Source organism: Phyllobates terribilis, unplaced genomic scaffold (assembly GCF_046119375.1).
Source record: "Phyllobates terribilis strain yellow unplaced genomic scaffold, ASM4611937v1 Scaffold_7__3_contigs__length_470593459, whole genome shotgun sequence".
Lineage (NCBI taxonomy): Eukaryota > Metazoa > Chordata > Amphibia > Anura > Dendrobatidae > Phyllobates > Phyllobates terribilis.
Window position 1 is genome coordinate 424,514,497 of NW_027362767.1, and position 22,411 is coordinate 424,536,907.

The 22,411-nt window shown below is 49.9% G+C and overlaps 1 protein-coding gene across 2 annotated transcripts; it reads left to right on the forward strand.

Moving 5' to 3' along the window:
* Positions 1–1,928: 1,928 nt before the first annotated feature.
* EHMT2 (euchromatic histone lysine methyltransferase 2) lies at positions 1,929–20,969 on the forward strand. 2 transcript variants are annotated; one of them, XM_073641844.1, is made up of 28 exons: positions 1,929–2,033; positions 4,635–4,707; positions 4,898–5,020; positions 5,120–5,316; positions 5,399–5,483; positions 5,739–5,809; positions 7,348–7,497; positions 7,575–7,637; positions 7,721–7,829; positions 7,938–8,036; positions 8,234–8,379; positions 10,193–10,336; positions 10,608–10,828; positions 10,911–11,093; positions 11,174–11,286; positions 12,106–12,212; positions 12,307–12,429; positions 13,103–13,204; positions 13,290–13,394; positions 13,484–13,638; positions 14,018–14,185; positions 15,553–15,697; positions 15,779–15,856; positions 15,939–16,054; positions 16,705–16,791; positions 17,170–17,248; positions 20,328–20,503; positions 20,593–20,969. In XM_073641844.1, the coding sequence occupies exons 1-28, from the start codon at positions 2,013–2,015 to the stop codon at positions 20,771–20,773; spliced, it is 3,420 nt and encodes a 1,139-aa protein (XP_073497945.1). In that variant the 5' UTR covers positions 1,929–2,012; the 3' UTR covers positions 20,774–20,969. The 2 variants fall into 2 exon arrangements, with proteins under 2 accessions (XP_073497945.1, XP_073497946.1); XM_073641845.1 differs by lacking the exon at positions 7,938–8,036.
* The last annotated feature ends 1,442 nt before the right edge of the window (positions 20,970–22,411 follow it).

A 22,411-nucleotide genomic window follows, 5' to 3' on the forward strand; every position in this document is an offset into this window, starting at 1 on the left:
ATTATACACACACTGACCGCCCTCACTGCACACACACACACACCACTATACACACACTGACCGCCCTCACTGCACACACACACACACACCACTATACACACACTGACCGCCCTCACTGCACACACACACACACAACACTATACACACACTGACCGCCCTCACTGCACACACACACCACTATACACACACTGACCGCCCTCACTGCACACACACACACCACTATACACACACTGACCGCCCTCACTGCACACACACACCACTATACACACACTGACCGCCCTCACTGCACACACACACCACTATACACACACTGACCGCCCTCACTGCACACACACACCACTATACACACACTGACCGCCCTCACTGCACACACACCACTATACACACACTGACCGCCCTCACTGCACACACACCACTATACACACACTGACCGCCCTCACTGCACACACACACACACCACTATACACACACTGACCGCCCTCACTGCACACACACACACACCACTATACACACACTGACCGCCCTCACTGCACACACACACACACCACTATACACACACTGACCGCCCTCACTGCACACACACACACACACCACTATACACACACTGACCGCCCTCACTGCACACACACACACAACACTATACACACACTGACCGCCCTCACTGCACACACACACAACACACTATACACACACTGACCGCCCTCACTGCACACACACACACACCACTATACACACACTGACCACCCTCACACCACTATACACACACCACTATACACACACTGACCACCCTCACACCACTATACACACACTGACCACCCTCACACACCACTATACACACACACACCACTATACACACACTGACCGCCCTCACACACCACTATACACACACTGACCGCCCTCACTGCACACACACACACCACTATACACACACTGACCGCCCTCACACACACCACTATACACACACTGACCGCCCTCACACACCACTATACACACACTGACTGCCCTCACACACCACTATACACACACTGACTGCCCTCACTGCGCACACACACCACTATACACACACTGACTGCCCTCACTGCGCACACACACCACTATACACACACTGACTGCCCTCACTGCGCACACACACCACTATACACACACTGACTGCCCTCACTGCGCACACACACCACTATACACACACTGACCGCCCTCACTGCACACACACACACACCACTATACACACACTGACCGCCCTCACTGCACACACACACACACCCCACTATACACACACTGACCGCCCTCACTGCACACACACACACACACCACTATACACACACTGACCACCCTCACACCACTATACACACACTGACCACCCTCACACACCACTATACACACACACAGCACTATACACACACTGACCGCCCTCACACACCACTATACACACACTGACCGCCCTCACTGCACACACACACACCACTATACACACACTGACCGCCCTCACACACCACTATACACACACTGACTGCCCTCACTGCGCACACACACACCACTATACACACACTGACCGCCCTCACTGCACACACACACCACTATACACACACTGACCGTCCTCACTGTACACCCACCACTACTATATATACACACACACACACTGACCACCCTCGTCTCTGTCAAATTCTGCTGCACATTGAGCAGATATAAGAAAATATATCATTGCCGTTTTAAGAAAACGACCCACAGGTCAAATCGAGGCTTGGATGAATGCCAGCCAATCAGCTATCATTCACGTGGTCCTTGACACGCAAAAAAATGTTTACAATAAGAGTAGAGGGGCGGACTCGTCGTCCAATCAGAGAACAGCCGACAGAACGTATTTCTCCATGGCGACGGAAGAGCCAATCAAGGACCGGAGAGCTGTGTAGCATTTGGACACGCCCTCTGGAGCTTGGCCCGTCCAATTAGGGGAGATGAGCGCCGGATGTGACGTCAGTGGTCAGACAGGAAGTGGTGGTGTGCGCTGAGGAGCGATGGAGGCGGCGGGAGAAAGAGTGAGATATACACGGGGGACAGTGAGGGCACCGGACGGGCTGGAGAGGAGCGGAGTTTGGGGGGCAATGCTGGGAAATGGAGGGAGGAGTGAGTGGGGGTCCAGTCAGGGGAAAATACAGACAAAGAGGAGAGGGGGATGGAGTAACAGGTGGTGACTGAGCGCCTGCTGGTGTGGGACTACAGCTCCCAGCAGGTGACGGCAGGTTTGCTGGGTGTTGTAGTCCTGCAGCTGCACTAATGGCAGATGGCTCAGTGGGGAGGAGGGAGAGTTGTGCTTCAGTGAATGGAGCATCACTTGTAGAAGGGACAATACTTCACTGCTGAGGGTTTGTTACAGTTGTATCCGGTCCAGACTCCGTTCTCTGCAGCGTCTCTGCCGTCCTGTAACTGCGAGATCGTGTCTATTCACTGACAGCAAGCGGAGAGGACGCCGCACATGTGCCATCACCATTCTGTGCATTTTGTTACATTTTGCTGTATTAAAGGCTTTTCTAAGAGAAATTAGTATTTTTTCTTTAGCATTAGTCCCAGTAGGGAATGTGAACTTGTGATATTTGATTTTGTTACTTGTCACTAGATTAATGCTGCCCAAATCGATAGCAGCAGGACTGTAGGCGGCCGCGTATTGGGGGACTGACTAGTCCAGCGCTGCAGCCCTGAATTACTACACACACACACACACACACACACACACCACACACACACACACACACACACACACACACACACTCTGCAGTTGATTGACAGGTCTCTCCCTATGTACATACATGCCAGAGACCTGTCAGTCAGCTGGCGCAGGGCGGTGAGAAGCCTCGCCTGACTAGTCAGATCCGTCTGTGGTGCTTGACCAGCTTTTTAAACTTTTCTTTCAGAAACGCACAGTGCTTCAGAGGAAAGCCTATCTGGCAGCAATCATACTGCTATTAATGCTGCCGAATCTAGTGACCGCTTCCGTTTTATCACTCCCATAATAAATTGTATAATACCCCTGTACCCCTCTGCGTGTTACTGACAGGCAGCCGATCAGGTCCTACCTCTGGTTGTCATAGTAGACATAGAGGCTTTTATTAGGCCCCTACAGACCAGCTGTTCATTTATTAGACCCGTGCACTCCCCGCAGACCTGATCTTCATTTATTAGGCTCCTGCACCCCCCCCCCACAGGCCAGCTCGTCATTTATTAGTGCATGCACCCCCCCCCCCCCACAGGCCAGCTCTTCATTTATTAGGCCCGTGCACCCCCCCCCGCAGACCAGCTCTTCATTTATTAGGCCCCTGCACCCCCCGCAGACGAGCTCTTCATTTATTAGGCCATGCACCCTCCTGCCGACCAGATCCTCATTTATTAGGCCCATACACCCCCCCCCCCCAGACCAGCTCTTCATTTATTAGGCCCCTGCAGACCAGCTCTTCATTTATTAGGCCCCTGCACCCTCCGCAGACGAGCTCTTCATTTATTAGGCCATGCATCCTCCTGCAGACCAGATCCTCATTTATTAGGCCTCTGCACCTCCCGCATACCAGCTCCTCATTTATTAGGCTCCTGCACCCCCCGCAGGCCAGCTCTTCATTTATTAGGCCCCTGCACCCCCCGCATACCAGCTCCTCACTTGTTAGGCTCCTGCACCTCCCCCCCCCCGCAGGCCAGCTCTTCATTTATTAGGCCCTTGCACCCCCCCGCGCAGACCAGCTCTTCATTTATTAGGCCCTTGCACCCCCCGCGCAGACCATCTCTTCATTTATTAGGCCCCTGCACCCCCCGCAGGCCAGCCCTTCATTTATTAGGCCCCTGCACCCCCCACATACCAGCTCCTCATTTGTTAGGCTCCTGCCCCCCCCCCCCCCCCCTTGCAGGCCAGCTCTTCATTTATTAGGCCCATGTACCCCCCCCCCCCTCGCACAGACCAGCTTCTCATTTATTAGGCCCCTGCACTCCTCCCCACAGACCAGTTGTTCATTTATTAGATTCCTGCACCCCCCCCCCCCTGCAGGCCAGCTCTTCATGACAACCCATTGCCCCAGATTGTATTTTGGGTGCTTATAATGGGAGCTCCTCTCCCTAAGCCATGGATGCTACAGAATGCCAGATCTTAGAGGGTCCGACACCCAGGACCGATCAGCTGTTCTCATCTCTGGCCACGGCTGGATGTAAACATTGACCAGCGATGCTATTCCCAGCTCTGATCAAGGTGTAGCTATCGCTACCGGGTACAGCAGAGCCGCTCAAACTGTTCAGCAATGTTTACACCTTGTCGTCTGATAAGTGAGGGTTCGACTGTCGGACCCCCACCTGTGTGATATTGATGCATCCTTAGCCAGCATCTTGTTTGTTCTCGGCCGTATAACACTTCTGTGTCTCCTCCATCACGGCTGTGTAATAGTATGAGGCTGCACAGGAATGACCAGCATAGTGTCATGTACTGTTGCAGCACAGGGTGGGGAGAGTACGGTTACAGTCAGTGGGGGTTCATATGAAATCTCGGAGTGTGTAGCCTAAAATCCCTGGGTACCTGGGACCCCTCTTGTGCTGGGATCGGTGCCGATCTATGATCTCTGACCATCGAACGTCCAACCTTTACTGAAGTACTCTTCTCCATTCAGATGCTGCCGGCAAGGGAACCTGAGAGAGATGCTCCTCATGAGAAAGATGTCTTGGGATTGCCCTCCAGCAGGGGTAAGTGCGAGGGGCAATGGGTCGGTGATTCACCACTTTATGTCCTCTTTATGGATTTTTTTGTGGATACAGTAAAGGTCTCTGAATAGACAGAGAAGGGGCCTGGCTTGGCTATTGGAATAAGCGGTCAGCCGCCCCCCTTTACTCTCCGCTCTGGTCGTCCTATCTTTATGGCCTCTTTTCTGCTTAGGTGATGCTGTTGCTGAGTTGAAGAAGGATGCGTCTCTGGGCATCCGGCCGACCGAGCAGGACGACACTGTGGAGACTGAGAAGGAGAACTTGAACTTTTCCCCTCCGGCTCGAGGTCTCTCAGGTAAGATGTCGCCTTCTCTGGGACTTCCTGATCGTTATAGGCTGTGCGGCAGCGCCTGGCGTTGGGTATAGAGGTAGACTCTGCGTTTTGTCTTGACAGGTCATGCATCCAAGTCCCTCCCAACACCTCCATCTTTGACGTCTTCCCCAGTCTCCAGCAGAGCCAAGATGTCTCTTACCGGAGCTGGGAAGACGCCTCACACCACACAAACGCTGGCAATGAGACTGCTGAATATTAACCGGGAAGGGGCTGACAAGGTGCATCGTGCAAGAAAGACCATCCCCCGGGCCGGACATGTGAGTGTCACCCCCCGCCGCTATGTCCTGCCGTGGACTTCTGGAGTCCGTGTCTGTTTCACCATTTACCGATGTTTTGTAGATGTCGGGGGAAGGAATGTTCTTTACAGATGGAATGAAACCGATGATGATGATGAAGGACGCGATGGGAAATAGAATCAGCCCAGGTACGACCATAATTCTGCTTCTGCCATGTTCTAATCCACACGAGTAGATATCACCGGCCTGGTCCTCTGGACCGGAGAATAACGGGCCGGTGCTACAAGCAGTCCACATAACAGAGGGGATCATTAAGCATTCATTGTCCTACACACCAGACTCCAGTATCCTCAGTGGATTTACCGTGTGGACGCTCCCAGTGCTGTAGACATGCAGCCTGGAGGTTATGTCCTTCTTCATATTAGATCTTGTATTGTTTTCAGATTCTACACAGAAAAGACCCAACTCCCTGCATAACGCTCACACACTCGCTGCCATGTCCAAGGATTCTGAGGTAAGGGAACGTGAAGCTTTAGGTGACAAATGATGACATTTTTCCATCAGTGTGTTTCTTTAAGGTCACTTTCGTTAAAAAAAACTTTGCATAATTCAATAGTAACAGCGAATTTTAGAAACGTAAGATATATTACAAAGTTATACTTCTTTCCCCACTTATGAGCCACTTCTTCGCCTCCCGATCTCATCATTCATTTAGAAATGCAGATAAAATGTATCTTGCTCAAAATTATGAATCTGGTTACAGCCGCCCATTGAAGTCTGTGGGGGTGCAGCTGTTTACTAAGTGTTTTAGCTCACCCAAGTGCTAGATTCACAGCCACAATGCTCAGTGCTGCTGTGTAATGTGTTGTATGTTACTGCTTTCTAGTACATGTTTTATTTAATCTCAGAGCTGGAATCACAGCTACACTGCTCAGTAATGCTGTACCATGTCCTGCATATTGCTGCTGCTACTTTCTAGTATGTGTTTTACCTCATCTCAGAGCTGGAATCACACAGCTTAGTACTGCTATATAATATCCTGCATGCTGCTTTCTATTGTGTGTTTTATTTAATCCTAGAGCTGCAATCACAGCTACACTGCTCAGTAATGCTTTATAATTTGCTGTTTTCTAGTACATGTTTTATCTCAGCGCAGTGATGGATTCACAACTACACTGCTTAGTACTTCTGTATAATGTCATGCATACTGCTGCTTAATAGTATGTGTTTTAGCTCATCTCAGAGGTGGAATCATAGCTACACTGCTCAGTAGTGAGCACGGTGGCTCAGTGATTAGCACTGCAGTCTTGCAGTCTTGGGGTCCTGGGTTCAAATCCCACCAAGGACAACATCTGCAAGGAGTCTGTATGTTCTCCCCGTGTTTGCATGGGTTTCCTCCCACACTCCAAAGACCTACTGATAGGGAATGTAGATTGTGAGCCCCAATGGGGAGAGTGCCGATAATGTCTGTGAAGCCCTGTGAAATTAATGGTGCTAATGGAGTAAAATAAAAATAATGTACTGCATACTTCTGTTGCTTTATAGCATGTGTTTTATGTAATCTCTGAGCTGCAATCAAAGTTACATGGCTAAGTGCTGCTATATAATGTCCTGCAAGTTGCTGCTTTCCAGTTTGTGTTTTATCTTAAAGCTGGAATCACAGCTACACTGCTCAGTATTACTGTATAATATGCTGCTTTGTAGTACATGCATAATCTCATCAGAGAGCTGGAATCACAGCTACACTGCTCAGTACTGCTGTATAATGTGCTGTATGTTTCTGCTTTTGAACATAGCGACAGGAGAGAAGGAATCCTTATGTTTGTGTCAAATGTATAAGAGGCAACATAGACAACTCTGATTGATGGGGGCTTCAGACGCTGCGTCCCCTTCACTCCACCACTAAGCTCATAGTTGGAATCTTATCAATGAACACTAGGGCTTGTGACGTACGGACAGCACAGGCTCTGGAGTTACGGATCAGAAAACTGGAAGTTGTTTCCTACAATTTTTGACTTATTTAGATTAATTGTGATTTTACTTTCCTCCTAGGGGCCTTCCATACCCTCCTCACCAGCTCCAGGATCCTCCCGGGACCCTGATGGCATGGAGGGTGAGGACTGGGAGCCCGATGTTGGCACGGAGTTCAGCCTTTTCTATGACAGCATGTCTATGGAGGACCAAGGAGACAGCGACAGCAAGGTAGATGGAGACATGGTAAAATAATTCTAAGCAGAATGGGAAATTATCTAGAAACTGACTGTATTATCTAATGGCAGGAGGAGGAAGAAGATGAGGAGGAAGAGGAGGAGGAAGAAGGATCTGGAAACCAGTCAGAAAGGGTGAGTACATCCATTGGCTGCAGCGGTGTCGTACGTCTGCAGTTACTATGTCCGCTGTATTGACTCGTGCTCGCTCTTTCCAGAGCTCCAGCAGCCTGAAAAAGAAAGGGAAAAAGAAGTGGAAGATGGACAAGGCCTGGCTGAAACCTACACGGAAAAGGAAGAGGCGGGAGAGGGAGAAGCCTGGAGCAGGTGAGCGACGAAGACATGGCGGGTGGATGCAGGCGGGATGGGGCAGCGTGATGATATATGATTAATGGCCACAGAGCTGTCGCCTTACCTTATACCCTCCTCTTGTAGCTGCTAGTACTGTAGGGGGATCACACAGTGAGTACACAGAGGTGCCGCTAGGATCCCTGGATCTGCCTAGTGAGGGGACTCTGTCTCCCAATCACACAGGTAATTCGTCCCCAGTGTCTGCTGTGCATGCCGGCATTGTGCGCCCTCACCTTATCCTCTATTCACACCATCTTCTCCACGCCAACCCTTGTGCTTTTTCCCCTCACTAAAGATCCCGTGCCTGTTGTTTGCCCCTCACCCTATGGCTACGTGACGGTATGCGCTTCCTTCCTTACGTCTTGAGGTTTTTTTTTTAGGTGTGTGCAATGAGTCCAGCTCCATGGACACCGAGCGATTCGAAGAACTTCCCCTGTGCAGCTGTCGCATGGAGGCTCCTAGCGTGGAGAGAGTCTGCGAGCAAGCCAACAACATGTGTATGGCCACCGAGAGTGTGGACGGAGAGGTAGGAGGAGCGGTGCAGTGAGGGGGCAGCGGGATTGGAGATAGCAGGGGTCTCGCAGGGCTGAACTTGTGGGGAGGATCGGATAATGGTATTCTCAAACAATGGACCTTGTCTGACCGGGATCATTAAGTGCAATCTCTCCCCTCCTGCAGTCTATGGAAATGCGAAGGGGCGGCCGCATCTTATTACATGGGTGAAGTGTTTGTAAAAACAAGAAACTTTCCAATTTTCCTCATATTAAGTCCTCAAGAACAGATGGGAGTTTAGTTCTATAGTTTACTACCTGGGTTACTGGACACCTGCAGTCTCTTAGAGGTCTCCTAGGTAAGGAGTGCAGCGCTAACAAGCTTTTTTTATAGAGCTTGTGAGCACTGACCGGATCCAAGCAGGCAGCTTCAGTACGAGTATAGCAGCATGGGAGAGTGAACAGATTGGTCCCGGGGCTTATCCATGCTTCTGGTTTGAACTGTCAGTCATCCGGAGCGCGACTGCCTCCCCCTTCCCCCATTCTCTGCCTCAGGGTGGATTTAGGATAAACCCTTTAGGGTATGTTCACACTGGCCATGCACACAGTCGGCTAAAAAAAACTGTGCTGCTGTATACAGTGACTGCATAATAAATGAGAATCTATAATATAACGGGGGATGCGTGTCTCTGTCTGAAGCCTCGATAGACTGCGCATGCGTGACGCGCAGTCTGGCTCCAGACAGAAGACCGCATCCAGCCATTACAGGTAAGAGGAGTGTATGGTGCCGGAGATCGCGGTATGCGTAGACACTGAACACATACCGAGATCTCCGGCGCCATACTTATATACTTACCTGACCGGGAGTAGCGTTGCCACGGAGCCTCTCTTCGCCGGAGACTGGGGCAGGAGTGAGGCATCGGATATGCGCATAGCGCTATCCGGCACCATTTTACTGAAGACACATTTGCAGTGTGTCTTCAGCAAAATGGCGCCGGACAGCGCGGTGCTTCGGCGCCGCACTCCTCCCCCGGCCTCTGACAGAACGGGACACCGCAGCGCTGGAGCACAGGGAAGAAAGGTGACTATAACTGTTTATTTTTTGTATGTGTGTATAGCGTGAAAGGGATGAGGGGGCCACACATACCACACATACCAGGATTGGGGGGATGAGGAGTACCACACATACCAGGATTTGTGGGTGAGGGCTGCCATGCATACCAGAATAGGGATGAGGGGTGCCATGCATACCGGGATTGGGGGTGAGGGGAGGGGGGCATGCATACCGGGATTGGGGGTGAGGGGGGGTGCCATGCATACCGGGATTGGGGGTGAGGGGGGGTGCCATGCATACCGGGATTGGGGGTGAGGGGGTGCCATGCATACCGGGATTGGGGGTGAGGGGGGGGTGCCATGCATACCGGGATTGGGGGTGAGGGGGGGGGGGTGCCATGCATACCGGGATTGGGGGTGAGGGGGGGGGGGGACAGGATGGGGGCAGCACATACCAGCATGGGAGACCATATACCAATAAAAATGCTCGCCACCCGGGCTTAGAACGGGTTCAATAGCTATTTTAATATATGCTGCGAAGAAAATCAGCAGCATAAATTTATCTGTTAATATTACGTTGCAGATTTCACCCTTTGATGCAAAGAGTTAAATCTGCTGCGACGTCTCAGCATTTCCACAGTGAAATCTGCAGTATTTTGTCAGATTTTCCACCTCAAGCTACAGCCGTCCCGTCGTCTGTACGGACAGTGAATGCACGGATTGTCATTTTGTAGATACATTTACGATTCGATTGCACGAAGTAAAGCGACGCCATCTTTATCTTTTTAATTTCAGCTGAGCGGATGTAACACCCCCATCACCAAGCGAGAGACCATGCGTCCTTCCAGCCGAGTGCCTCTCATGGTCCTTTGTGAAAGCCACCGAGCCAGAATGGTGAAACATCACTGCTGCCCCGGATGTGGATATTTCTGCACCAGTGTACGTACCCCGCATAGATTGGGAGAGTCTGTGCCTGACATTGTAACTGAGCGGGTTGCACCGTGTAATATCTGGGGGCTGGCTATAGATTAGAGTCTCCTGATTGTAGCTCTGAGGCATTCAGTTAGATGAGAGTTGGCTGCTGTCCTAGACGGGGTCCATTATTCTGAATAGTATATTAGGGGCAGCAATATTTCACGATTCCTTATTGCTGTGGCTGTAACCGTCCGGCTACAGCGTCTCTAATGATTCTCCTACACCCGATCTTCAGGGCTCGTTCCTGGAGTGCCATCCTGATTTCCGGATTAATCATCGCTTTCACCGGACCTGCGTCTCCCCTCTAAACGGCATCATCTTCTGTCCTCACTGCGGAGAAGACGCAACAGAAGCCGAGCAGATCACCATAGCAAAAGCGGATACCCCCGTGCCTGTCCCTGCCCCACCTCCTCATGACAGCAACGGTCCAGGACGGGCAGACACGACACAGCCCAGGTGAGCCCAGCGTCCCCCTCTGTAGATGGTGCATGAGGTCGATGCTTTTATCCTTTTTATGACTTGTGTGTTTCTGCTTTAGCGCACGGATGAGCGGCGTCGGTGACTGCAAACGTTCTCTTCTCGACGATCCAGCTCTGAATGGAGGCGCTGAAGGCCCCTCTGTTCTGCTTCCATCTGGGGCGGCTCTCAGTGCTGCTGGTCTGCCGCCTGGTCCTGCCCGGGAAGCCCTACAGAAAGCCTTGGTGTCCCAAGAAACTGACAAGTATGGGATTTCTCTTTTTACATGATTCTGTCCCGTACTTTTCCCGGACTGTATATGTATTCATTATCTTGGTTTTCCAGTTTAAACCAGCAAAAGAGAGAAGGAAGAAGCAGAAAGAAGATCCGCTACAACTCCAGGCAGCTCTACCTTAGTGTCAAGGGCGGCGAGCTGCAGAAAGTGCTGCTCATGCTGAGTGAGTGCCTACCCCGTCCTCCATACATGACTGTGGCCGCCTGACCTGCGTACTCATCAGACTGTATTCGTCTAAACCCACTGATTTATGCTGTGACCACTCGACCGTCTGATATGTAATGGGGGTCACTAAACGATGAGCAATTACCACTAATCCCTTCTCTCGGAGATGAACTGCCACTAAAGGGGTCTTACTCTGGGGGGAGAGATAGCAGTCAGCTCTCCATCAATATAAATGCCGTCGATTATGTCTTCTACTTTCACTATGCGAACAGAAGAGGTCGTCCAGGACATATTCTTTATTTTTCCTATCAGGCTCAGCCCTGATCGGCACTTAGTTGCTGACTTACCCGCCTGTGCTGCCCTGTGACGATCTCTTCCAGGACCGCTCCGCTCCTGCCGGTGATTCTCCCGCTTTCTCTGACACCACGTGTACAGAGCAATACCTTCTCTTCTGCTCTGCACTTCCAACACCATATTGATTGACAGCCAGCTCACTGCTGAAATCGGTTGTCAATCAGCGTGACGTCAAAAGAGACGCCCCATCCGCAGAGCAGTGCGGAAACGAAGGAACTATTATGTTGACGTCGCAGTAAAATGCCGGACTGCTCGGATCCAGGAGAAATAGTCACTGGGCAGCACAGCCTGCCGATAAGTAGGGAAAACAAAAAAAAAGTCCCAACCAGCCCCTTTAATTTATGCCGTCCTCTGCGTCCATTGCCATCATTTGCATATCTTGAGATTTTTTTCTGTAGCTACAGATTAGACGTCTTCTCACACACACGTCCATGTCTTCCCCATTATTCTCATGTTCCTATAGTGGATAACCAAGACTCCAGTTTCCTAAATGATCAGCAGTTAAAGAGAAGTCCCCTCCATGCGGCGGCGCAGAGAGGAAGCACGGAGCTGTGCCACATCCTCATACAGGTCCGTATATCTATATATATATATATCTATATATATATATATTATATGCCTGTCTGTATATGTAATATTCACACTGCCCTGTTCTCTCCTCAAGGCGGGCGCCAACTTCAACGCCAACGACAAGGTTCTCCGTACCCCTCTGCTAGAAGCCGTTGTCAACAATCATCTGGAGGTTGCCAAATATTTGGTTCAGTGCGGAGCTTGTGTGTACCACCAGGTGAGGCCGCACACCCGTACATGGGACTATTTATCTGAGCGATTTACACTTTACCATTACTGGATTCAGGATGATATAAATTTGCAGATACTGGGATTTCTAGATGCCCCGGCGACCATCGAATCTCTGCAGATCCTCAATCTCTGTGTTCGTGCAGAAGAAAGCGATCACGTGTGCTTATCACGTCACCATTTTATTCTTCATCTCTGGTTCATCCCGTGCAGTTTCTATATAACGTAGATCTGTTCGTATTGGGAAAAGTTTCTCATGACATCCAACCCGATTACTTTTCACTGGGGGACCCCTTTTATCCTCACTGGGGTCCGGAATAATGATCGCTGCTCATCTCGGTGCCTGGGACTGTCGGATGTAGCCGGGTGCTGGAATATCTGTCAGTCCCCTAGACATGAATAGAGCAGCTTTGCTCGTGCCGATCATACTAAGCCGTTCACTCGGTGAGAAGAAGCAGGAGGACAAGGACCCCGGTCAGCCACCTCCAACTATCAGACATCTATCTCTTATGATATTCTTGTAAGATCAGAGCACTGTCACCATTTTGGCACTAGATGGCGCTATTTTTGTAGAATTCTCCCGATTGTCAGTTTTGTTATATGTGTCCATAGACAGGGCCTCGGCCATGTAAACTTATCCCCCCGACATTGTCATTTCTCAGGAGGAGGACGGCTCTACCTGCCTTCATCACGCGGCCAAAAGTGGAAATCTAGAGATGCTGTGTTTCCTGCTTTCGACGGGCCAGGTCAATGTAAATGCCCAGGTGAGCGCGTCGGTCCTTTTATATACATCTGTATATTGGAGCCATCATATAAGACCTCATTTTTAATGCTTTGATGTATATTTAGGATAATGGTGGCTGGACACCCATCATCTGGGCTGCGGAGCACAAGCACATTGACGTCATCCGTACGTTGCTGACGAGAGGGGCAGATGTGACTTTGCAGGACAATGTGAGTCCCCGACTTATTACAGGTCCACCTGTCACAATGTCTCGCTCTCATTATTAAATCTTATTGGGGTTTTTTTGTCCCCGTGACAGGAGAAAAACATCTGCCTCCACTGGGCGTCCTTTACCGGCAGCGCGGAGATTGCGGAGGTTTTGCTTAATGCTCAGTGCGACCTGCATGCAGTAAACTTCCACGGGGACACGCCGCTGCACATATCGGCCCGTGAAGGCTACATCCACTGCGTAAAGTAAGGGACGTCTGTCTGCTGCATACACAACATGGGAAAGTCTACGGACACCGTCAGCATTTGCTGGGAGTGGTAAATACTGACGGTGCATAACTTCGCTAGGAAGTGGTACTCCCTCCCTGGGCATCGCATGGTTGCCTTCCCTGGAAAGTATCACCTCTGATGTGAGCTGCACCAGACCCCATTGTGCATGGGATACTTTTTATTGCAGCTGACATTTTTGCTTTCCAATACCATTGAAAAAAGTTATATCACCTCGACGGAGGCCATAAAGGATGCACTTTTAGCTGCCATCAGATATACTGATCCTTTCCTGGTGTATATGATATATGTAGGGCTTTTAGTAACATGTATATTGATGCACCTTGTCGCTCTCCAGCTTGTTCCTGTCTCGTGGGGCCGACACTGAGGTTCGGAACAATGAAGGTGACACGCCGTGCGACCTAACCCTGGAGCACACTGACGTCTGGTACGCTCTACAGCTCAACCGTAAGATCCGGCAAGGGATCCTCAACAGAGCCGTCCGGACCGAGCGGATCATAAGCAAGTAAGGGAGCGAACCTGCACATGAAGCCGCCAGAGGGGGAAAATCACACCTTGTGGAATAGTCTAAGACTTTTTATGTTAAAAATGTGTTCTGATTTGGTGATGAACACACGGATGTGTACGAGCTTCTGTGTTTTATTTCACCCTCCTGATTTTTACCTTGAGATTTCAGTAATGAAGTTTAGTAGCAAAGACGGGAACTTTTTCTAACTTTCTGGCTCCCAACCTGTTTCTTTTCTTGGGATTTATGTTGCAAGTGCTTCTGCCGAACTTAAAATTGAATTGTTGGGCACAGGAAGACCATAGGTGTGCGCTGCTGTCACCGGGAAGCCGACACTAAGGAAAACACTTGGAGGGGCTATCCGGGGGCTTAATATTCCCCATGTTGCTAAGCACTTGTTAGCAGGTAGTTGTTAATTACCAGCTTTTTCTGCGCTATGATGATCTCTCCTGGTTCAGAGCAGTCATGGCTTCTCCTGCCGGCAATTCTTCTGCTTCCTGTGACGTCACTTCGACAGAGCAGTTGATTCTCTTCCGCTTTGCTCTGTCAACAGGGCGTCATGGCCGACATCACATTGATTGACAACCGGCTCAGCCTAACGCAGCGGGGAGCCGACCGTCAATCAATATGATGTTGGTAGTGACGCCCAGTTGACAGAATGGGAGAGAAGGAGCTGCGCTGTCGACGTGATGTCGGAGGAAGCAGAAGAATCGCCATCAGAAGCGGTCAGCGACTACTGTGAGCCGGGAGAGATCACCACAGCGCAGAACAGGCTGACAGTTAGCAACTACCTCCTGATAAGTGCTTAACCCCATTGGAAAAAAGTCCCGGATAATCAGATGTCGTCCTCCTCTTTCCAGTCTGGCAGAATGCAAGCTCACCCTCACAGAGGGAGCAGTACCGCAGCTCCATCCCTTCCCTACAGCATGCTGGGAGTTGTAGTGTTGACATTACGACAGCAAGCTGGGGATCACGGAGTCTGTCCAGAACCTAGAGGCTGGGAAAGAGCGACTAGAGGCTTAGGATATTTAGGAAGATGCCGCTTCCCCTGCTCTGTTTGTACAACGGCCTCGATGACGGGAGCGCAGGAGTAAGATGCGCCAAACTCCCTATTTTTTTAATAAACTTGTCGCATCTTTCAGCTGCCGATGTGGCACCAGGCAGGGGCTGGCGTATACACCACTTTTGTGGATTCATTTATGAATTTGTCAGGAACGCTTGGCCTCGCCCCGTCCCACCTCAGCGCCGACAACTTTTCAAACAAACCCCAAAAGATTCAATATTGAGAACTGCTTGATGAGTCGGGGCCTAAACCGTCCTGAATGATGGCGCTGCCGCTCCAATCCCTCCGTATTCTGTTCTTCTAGGGATATCGCTCACGGATACGAAAGAGTCCCGATCCCATGTGTGAATGGAGTGGATGAAGAACTGACCCCGGACGACTACAAGTACGTGTCGGAGAACTGCGAGACGTCGGCCATGAGTATCGACCGCAACATCACTCACCTGCAGGTAGCGATTCCTCCACTCTCCGGTCTCGTCTTCTCCCCGGGCGCCATTTCTGCTGCTCACTCTTTATTTGTGTGTGGACAGAATTGCAGCTGCCAGGACGACTGTTCATCCAGTAATTGCCTCTGCGGGCAGCTCAGTATCCGCTGCTGGTACGATAAGGTGAGAGGGTTTATGTGCGGCTCCTCACGTCTTCTCCTCACTGTCGGCCTCCTCACCTGGCTCCGCTCCTCTTTCTCTGCAGGACGGTCGTTTGCTGCAGGAATTTAACAAGATTGAGCCTCCTCTGATCTTTGAATGTAACCAGGCCTGTGCGTGCTGGCAGACGTGCAAGAACCGGGTGGTGCAGAGCGGCATTAAGTAAGTCCTACACGGTGGTGCCAGGACCCCCCGGAGCCACTGGTCTCTGGTCTAGCGAATAGGGGGGTTCCCAGGTTTCAGCGCTTCTTTAGGGGGCTCATATGACCTTAAGGCATTAGAAACATTGTCCTGATTGGGGCAACCTGTTTAATAAAGCTGATCATGCACGTGAAAGACCCCTTACGTGTGAGGAGAAAGGGATCAGGCATGCTTAAATCGGACATGACCCACCAGGGGAGGGCCGCACTATTTTTCTATAGCCAGTAAGAATTATATACCCCAGACAGGGCAAATGTCTTCTAGATTAATGGAGGTTACTGTATTGTCTTGCTGCTTAAAGGGATGTTCCAGTAGGAACAAGTCATCACCTACCTACTAAATCGGGGTGGGATCCAACCACTGAGACCCCAACTGAGGGGCTTAAACTGCACAAAGCATGGTGAATGAATGCAGCCGCAGGGTACAGATCCCTTTTTTCGGTGATGGACGCCTCGGTTTGCTCTTTTTTTCACTGTGGATTGGTGATAACTTGTTCCCACTTTTTGTTTAAAAATCAATCCAGAATAGAGGTGGGAATATTTATAGGGGGTCGTTCTTTCTTTTATAGTTATGGAAATGTGACAATGAAATAACCCAAATTTCCTTTCCAGGGTCCGGCTGCAGCTCTATCGTACAGCGAAGATGGGCTGGGGAGTGCGAGCTCTGCAGACCATTCCCCCGGGATCCTTCATCTGTGAGTGAGTATCCCGGCTCACCATGCTCTTATAATGTGTGAATCTCCCGTTGTTCTGCTTTTATTAAGCACCGTTGCTGAGGATTTACAGTCTAGGAGATCCCAGTGATTGCCCCTGCGGAGGCTGCAGCAATGGCCGACACATAAATCATCTAGACACAACTAACGCTAATAAAAAGCAGAATAGAATTGTGACTTCCAGAGAACGACCGAGCGGAGCCTTAGCTGTACCGGGAATGGGTTACCTTGGGTTCTGCGAGCCCGGCAGATATATTTCCAGCACTGATCCTGGACTATACTCCAGAGCTGCACTCCTTATTCTGCTCACTTTCTAGGAGGCTTCGCTGCGCTATAACTCCTTAATCTGTTCTTCCGCCTGCAGATATGTGGGGGAGCTGATCTCTGATGCAGAAGCCGACGTGAGGGAAGATGATTCCTATCTCTTCGACCTGGATAATAAGGTCAGCTCCGCGGCGTAGAAGACACGGCCGCCTTTTCCATAGTTGTTTAAGGCTGAGAAGCGCAGATCCCCATATATATGGGGTATCCATGCACGTACAGTCATGGCCAAAAGTTTTGAGAATGACACCAAAATTATATTTTCACATGATCTGCTGGCCTCTGGTTTTTCTTAGTGTTTGTCTGATGTTTATATCACATACAGAAATATAATTGCAATCATATTATGAGTACCAATAGGTTATATTGACAGAATGAGTTAATGCAGCAAGTCAATATTTGCAGTGTTGCCCCTTCTTCTTCAAGACCTCTGTAATTCTCCTTGGCATGCTCTCAATCAACTTTTGGACCAAATCCTGACTGATAGCAGTCCATTCTTGCATAATCAATGCTTGCATTTTGCCAGAATTTGTTGGTTTTTGTTTGTCCACCCGTCTCTTGATGATTGACCACAAGTTCTCAATGGGATTAAGATCTGGGGAGTTTCCAGGCCATGGACCCAAAATCTCTATGTTTTGTTCCATGAGCCATTTAGTTAGCACCTTTGCTTTATGGCAAGGTGCTCCATCATGCTGGAAAAGGCATTGTTGGGCGCCAAACTGCTCTTGGACGGTTGGGAGAAGTTGCTCTTGGAGGACATTCTGGTACCATTCTTTATTCATGGCTGTGTTTTTAGGCAAGACTGTGAGTGAGCCGATTCCCTTGGCTGAGAAGCAACCCCACACATGAATGGTTTCAGGATGCTTTACAGTTGGCATGAGACAAGACTGGTGGTAGCGCTCACCTCTTCTTCTCCGAATAAGCTGTTTTCCAGATGTCCCAAACAATCGAAAAGGGGATTCATCAGAGAAAATGACTTTGCCCCAGTCCTCAGCAGTCCACTCCCTGTACCTTTTGCAGAATATCAGTCGGTCCCTGATGTTTTTTCTGGAGAGAAGTGGCTTCTTTGCTGCCCTCCTTGAAACCAGCCCTTGCTCAAAGAGTCTCCGCCTCACAGTGCGTGCACAAGCACTCACACCAGCCTGCTGCCATTCCTGAGCAAGCTCGGCACTGCTGGTAGTCCGATCCCGCAGCTGAAACAGTTTTAAGATACGGTCCTGGCGCTTGCTGGTCTTTCTTGGGCGCCCTGGAGCCTTTTTGACAACAATGGAAGCTCTCTCCTTGAAGTTCTTGATGATGCGATAGATTGTTGACTGAGGTGCAATCTTTGTAGCTGCGATACTCTTCCCTGTTAGGCCATTTTTGTGCAGTGCAATGATGGCTGCACGTGTTTCTTTAGAGATAACCATGGTTAACTGAAGAGAAACAATGATACCAAGAACCAGCCTCCTTTCAAAGTGTCCAGTGATGTCATTCTTACTTAATCATGACTGATTGATCGCCAGCCCTGTCCTCATCAACACCCACACCTGTGTTAATGGATCAATCACTAAAACGATGTTAGCTGCTCCTTTTAAGGCAGGACTGCAATGATGTTGAAATGTGTTTTGGGGGTTAAAGTTCATTTTCTGGGCAAATATTGACTTTGCAAGTACAGTAATTGCTGTTAAGTTGATCACTCTTTGACATTCAGGAGTACATGCAAATTGCCATTACAAAAAAATGAAGCAGTAAACTTTGGAAAAAATACTATTTGTCTCATTCTCAATACTTTTGACCATGACTGTACATTACAGGGGGCGCCAGCGGTCTGGTACCCTGTATATATGGGGTATCCATGCATGTACATTACAGGGGGCGCCAGCGGTCTGGTACCCTGTATATATGGGGTATCCATGCACGTACATTACAGGGGGCGCGGGCGGTCCAGTACCCTGTATATATGGGGTATCCATGCATGTACATTACAGGTGGTGCCGGCGGTCTGGTACCCTGTATATATGGGGTATCCATGCATGTACATTACAGGGGGCGCCTGCGGTCTGGTACTCTGTATATATGGGGTATCCAAGCATGTACATTACAGGGGGCGCCAGCGGTCTGGTACCCTGTATATATGGGATATCCATGCACGTACATTACAGGGGGTGCCGGCGGTCTGGTACCCTGTATATATGGGGTATCTGTGCACGTACATTACAGGTGGTGCCGGCGGTCTGGTACCCTGTATATATGGGGTATCTGTGCACGTACATTACAGGGGGCTCTGGCGGTCCGGTACCCTGTATATATGGGGTATCTGTGCACGTACATTACAGGGGACGCTGGCCGGCCGGTACCCTGTATATATGGGGTATCCATACACACACACACACTACAGGATGGTCCGGTACTCTGTATATATGGGGTATCCATGCACGTACATTACAGGGGGTGCCGGCGGTCCGGTACCCTGTATATATGGGGTATCTGTGCACGTACATTACAGGGGGCGCCTGCGGTCCGGTACCCTGTATATATGGGGTATCCATGCACGGACATTATAGGGGGTGCAGGCCAGCGGTCCGGTACCCTCTATATATGGGGTATCCATGCACGTACATTACAGGGGGTGCTGGCGGTCCGGTACCCTGTATATATGGGGTATCCATGCACATACATTACAGGGGGTGCAGGCCAGCGGTCCGGTACCCTGTATATATGGGGTATCTGTGCACTTACATTACAGGGGGCGCTGGCAGTCCGGTACCCTGTGTATATGGGGTATCCATGCATGTACATTACAGGGGGCGCCTGCGGTCCGGTACCCTGTATATATGGGGTATCCATGCATGTACATTACAGGGGGCGCCTGCGGTCCGGTACCCTGTATATATGGGGTATCCATGCACAGACATTATAGGGGGTGCAGGCCAGCAGTCCGGTACTCTGTATATATGGGGTATCCATTCACGTACATTACAGGGGGTGCCTGCGGTCCGGTACCCTGTATATATGGGGTATCCATACACACATTAGAGGGGGCGCGGGTGGTCCAGTACCCTGTATATTCCTATCCCAGTCTGTCAGATAGATGGAGGGGATCACACATCTGGAGGATTCTGGTAAGGTGAGGTTCTCCTGTCACTGGTGGTACTCCATGTTAGTACGCCACATCTGCCCCCCGTACCCTCAGCACTGATCCCCTCGCTCTTCTCCCAGGATGGGGAGGTGTACTGCATAGACGCCCGGTACTATGGGAATGTCAGCCGCTTCATCAACCACCTGTGTGAGCCCAACCTGATCCCCGTGCGAGTCTTCATGTCCCACCAGGATCTGCGCTTTCCTCGCATCGCCTTTTTCAGCGGAAGAGAAATCCGGGCAGGAGAGGAGCTGGGGTAAGTGCAGAATGACAAATACATATCATTTTGGGTGGCCCTCTGTCATTAACCCCTGACACTCTGCTTTTATTTCCCTCCCCCTCCAGGTTTGATTACGGCGACCGTTTCTGGGACATCAAGAGCAAATACTTCACGTGTCAGTGCGGATCGGAGCGGTGCAAGCACTCGGCAGAGGCCATCGCCCTGGAGCAGAGCCGCCTCGCCCGGATCGAGGTCCCGGATTCGGTGCCGATCTCTGCGGCTGTACCTCCTCAGACTGTTTTATAGGTCAGAGCCTAGATGAAGAGTTACCCTGCAGAGCGTCCCGAGATCCTGCAGAGCATCATACCGTTCACCACTGTCCTGTCCGAGGATAGTCGCCATCGTGCAGAGCTTTTCTCTGCTCGCCGTTCTCCTGCCTGATCATTGTCTTGTAAATCGTCCAACCAATTAATACAATAAAGATGTTGACTTTTTTTTTTTATATAGGATGGTACGCTCCATGTAACGCTCCTTTGTGATTGTCAGCAGCGGCCGCGAGCAGTCCGCTGATGTACGGGATGGCCGCCTCGTGTGCACAGCCCTCTTCCACATCGGTCATTTCTGTCAGTCTTGATTCCCTTCAGTTGTGAAATAAACCAGATGGTGAATAGGTAGGAAATGTCCTTTCAGCAGCGATTATTACATCCACTGCGGTTGTGGGTGAGGAGAGCGCTTTGTATCTTACATGTGTACATAGCTCTGTATACACAGGAACATCACCGAGTACTCACACCGCCTCTAAGAACAGCATTTTATTTAACTCTCTATGCAACAGAAAAAGATTTGCATCTGAGTGACTGTATGTGCGCTGCCATTGTGCCCATATGATCGGGCGGGGAGCCGGTCTTTATCCTAGAATGTTAGAGTTGGAGGGTTCCTCCAGGGTCATAGTGTCCAACCCCGGCTCACTGCAGGAGTCACTAAACCATCTCAGACGGATGTCTGTCCAGCCTCTGTTTCCATTGAAGGAGAACTCACCACCTCTCGCCTGTTCCACTCATTAATCACCCTCACTGTCAAAAAGTATTTTCTAATATCTAATCTGTATCTTCTCCCTTTCAGTTTCATCCCATTGCTTTTCGTGCCTCCATGTGCAAATGAGAATAAGGATGATCCCTCTACAGTGTGACAGCTCTTCAGATATTTGTAGACAGCTATTAAGTCTCCTCTCAGTCTTCTTTTTTACAAGCTAAACATAATAATAATAATTCCCAGATCCTTTTACTGTTCCTCGTAGGACATCGTTTGCAGACCAGTCACCATCCTGGTCGCTCTTCTCTGAACTTGCTCCAGTTTCTTCATGTCTTTTTTTAAAATGTGGTGCCCAGAACTAGACACAGTACTCCAGATGAGGTCTGACCAAGGAGGAGTAGAGGGGGATAATTACTTCTCGTGATCTAGACTCTATGCTTCTCTTAACACATCCCAGAACTGTGTTTGCCTTTTTTGCTGCTGCATCACACTGTTGACTCATGTGCAGTCTGTGATCTATTAGTGTACCCAAGTCTTTTTCACACGTACTGTTGCTTAGTTTTATTCCTCCCATTCTGTAGATGTAATTTTCATTTTTCTTGCCCAGATGTAGAATCTTGCATTTCTCCCTGTTAAATACCATTCTATTAGTCACTTCCAGTTGTTCAAGCTTATCTAGATCCTTCTGAATCCTTTCTCTGTCTTCTCTAGTGTTAGCGATCCCTCCTAGCTTTGCATCGTCTGCAACTTTGATTAGTTTATTTTCAGTTCCCTTATCTAGATCATTTATAAAAATGTTGATTAACACTGGGGCCAGGACAGAGCCTTGTGGTACCCCACTTGAGACACTCTTCGAATTGTATGTGCTACATTTATGACCATTCTTTGGGTCCGATCACTGAGCCAGTTATG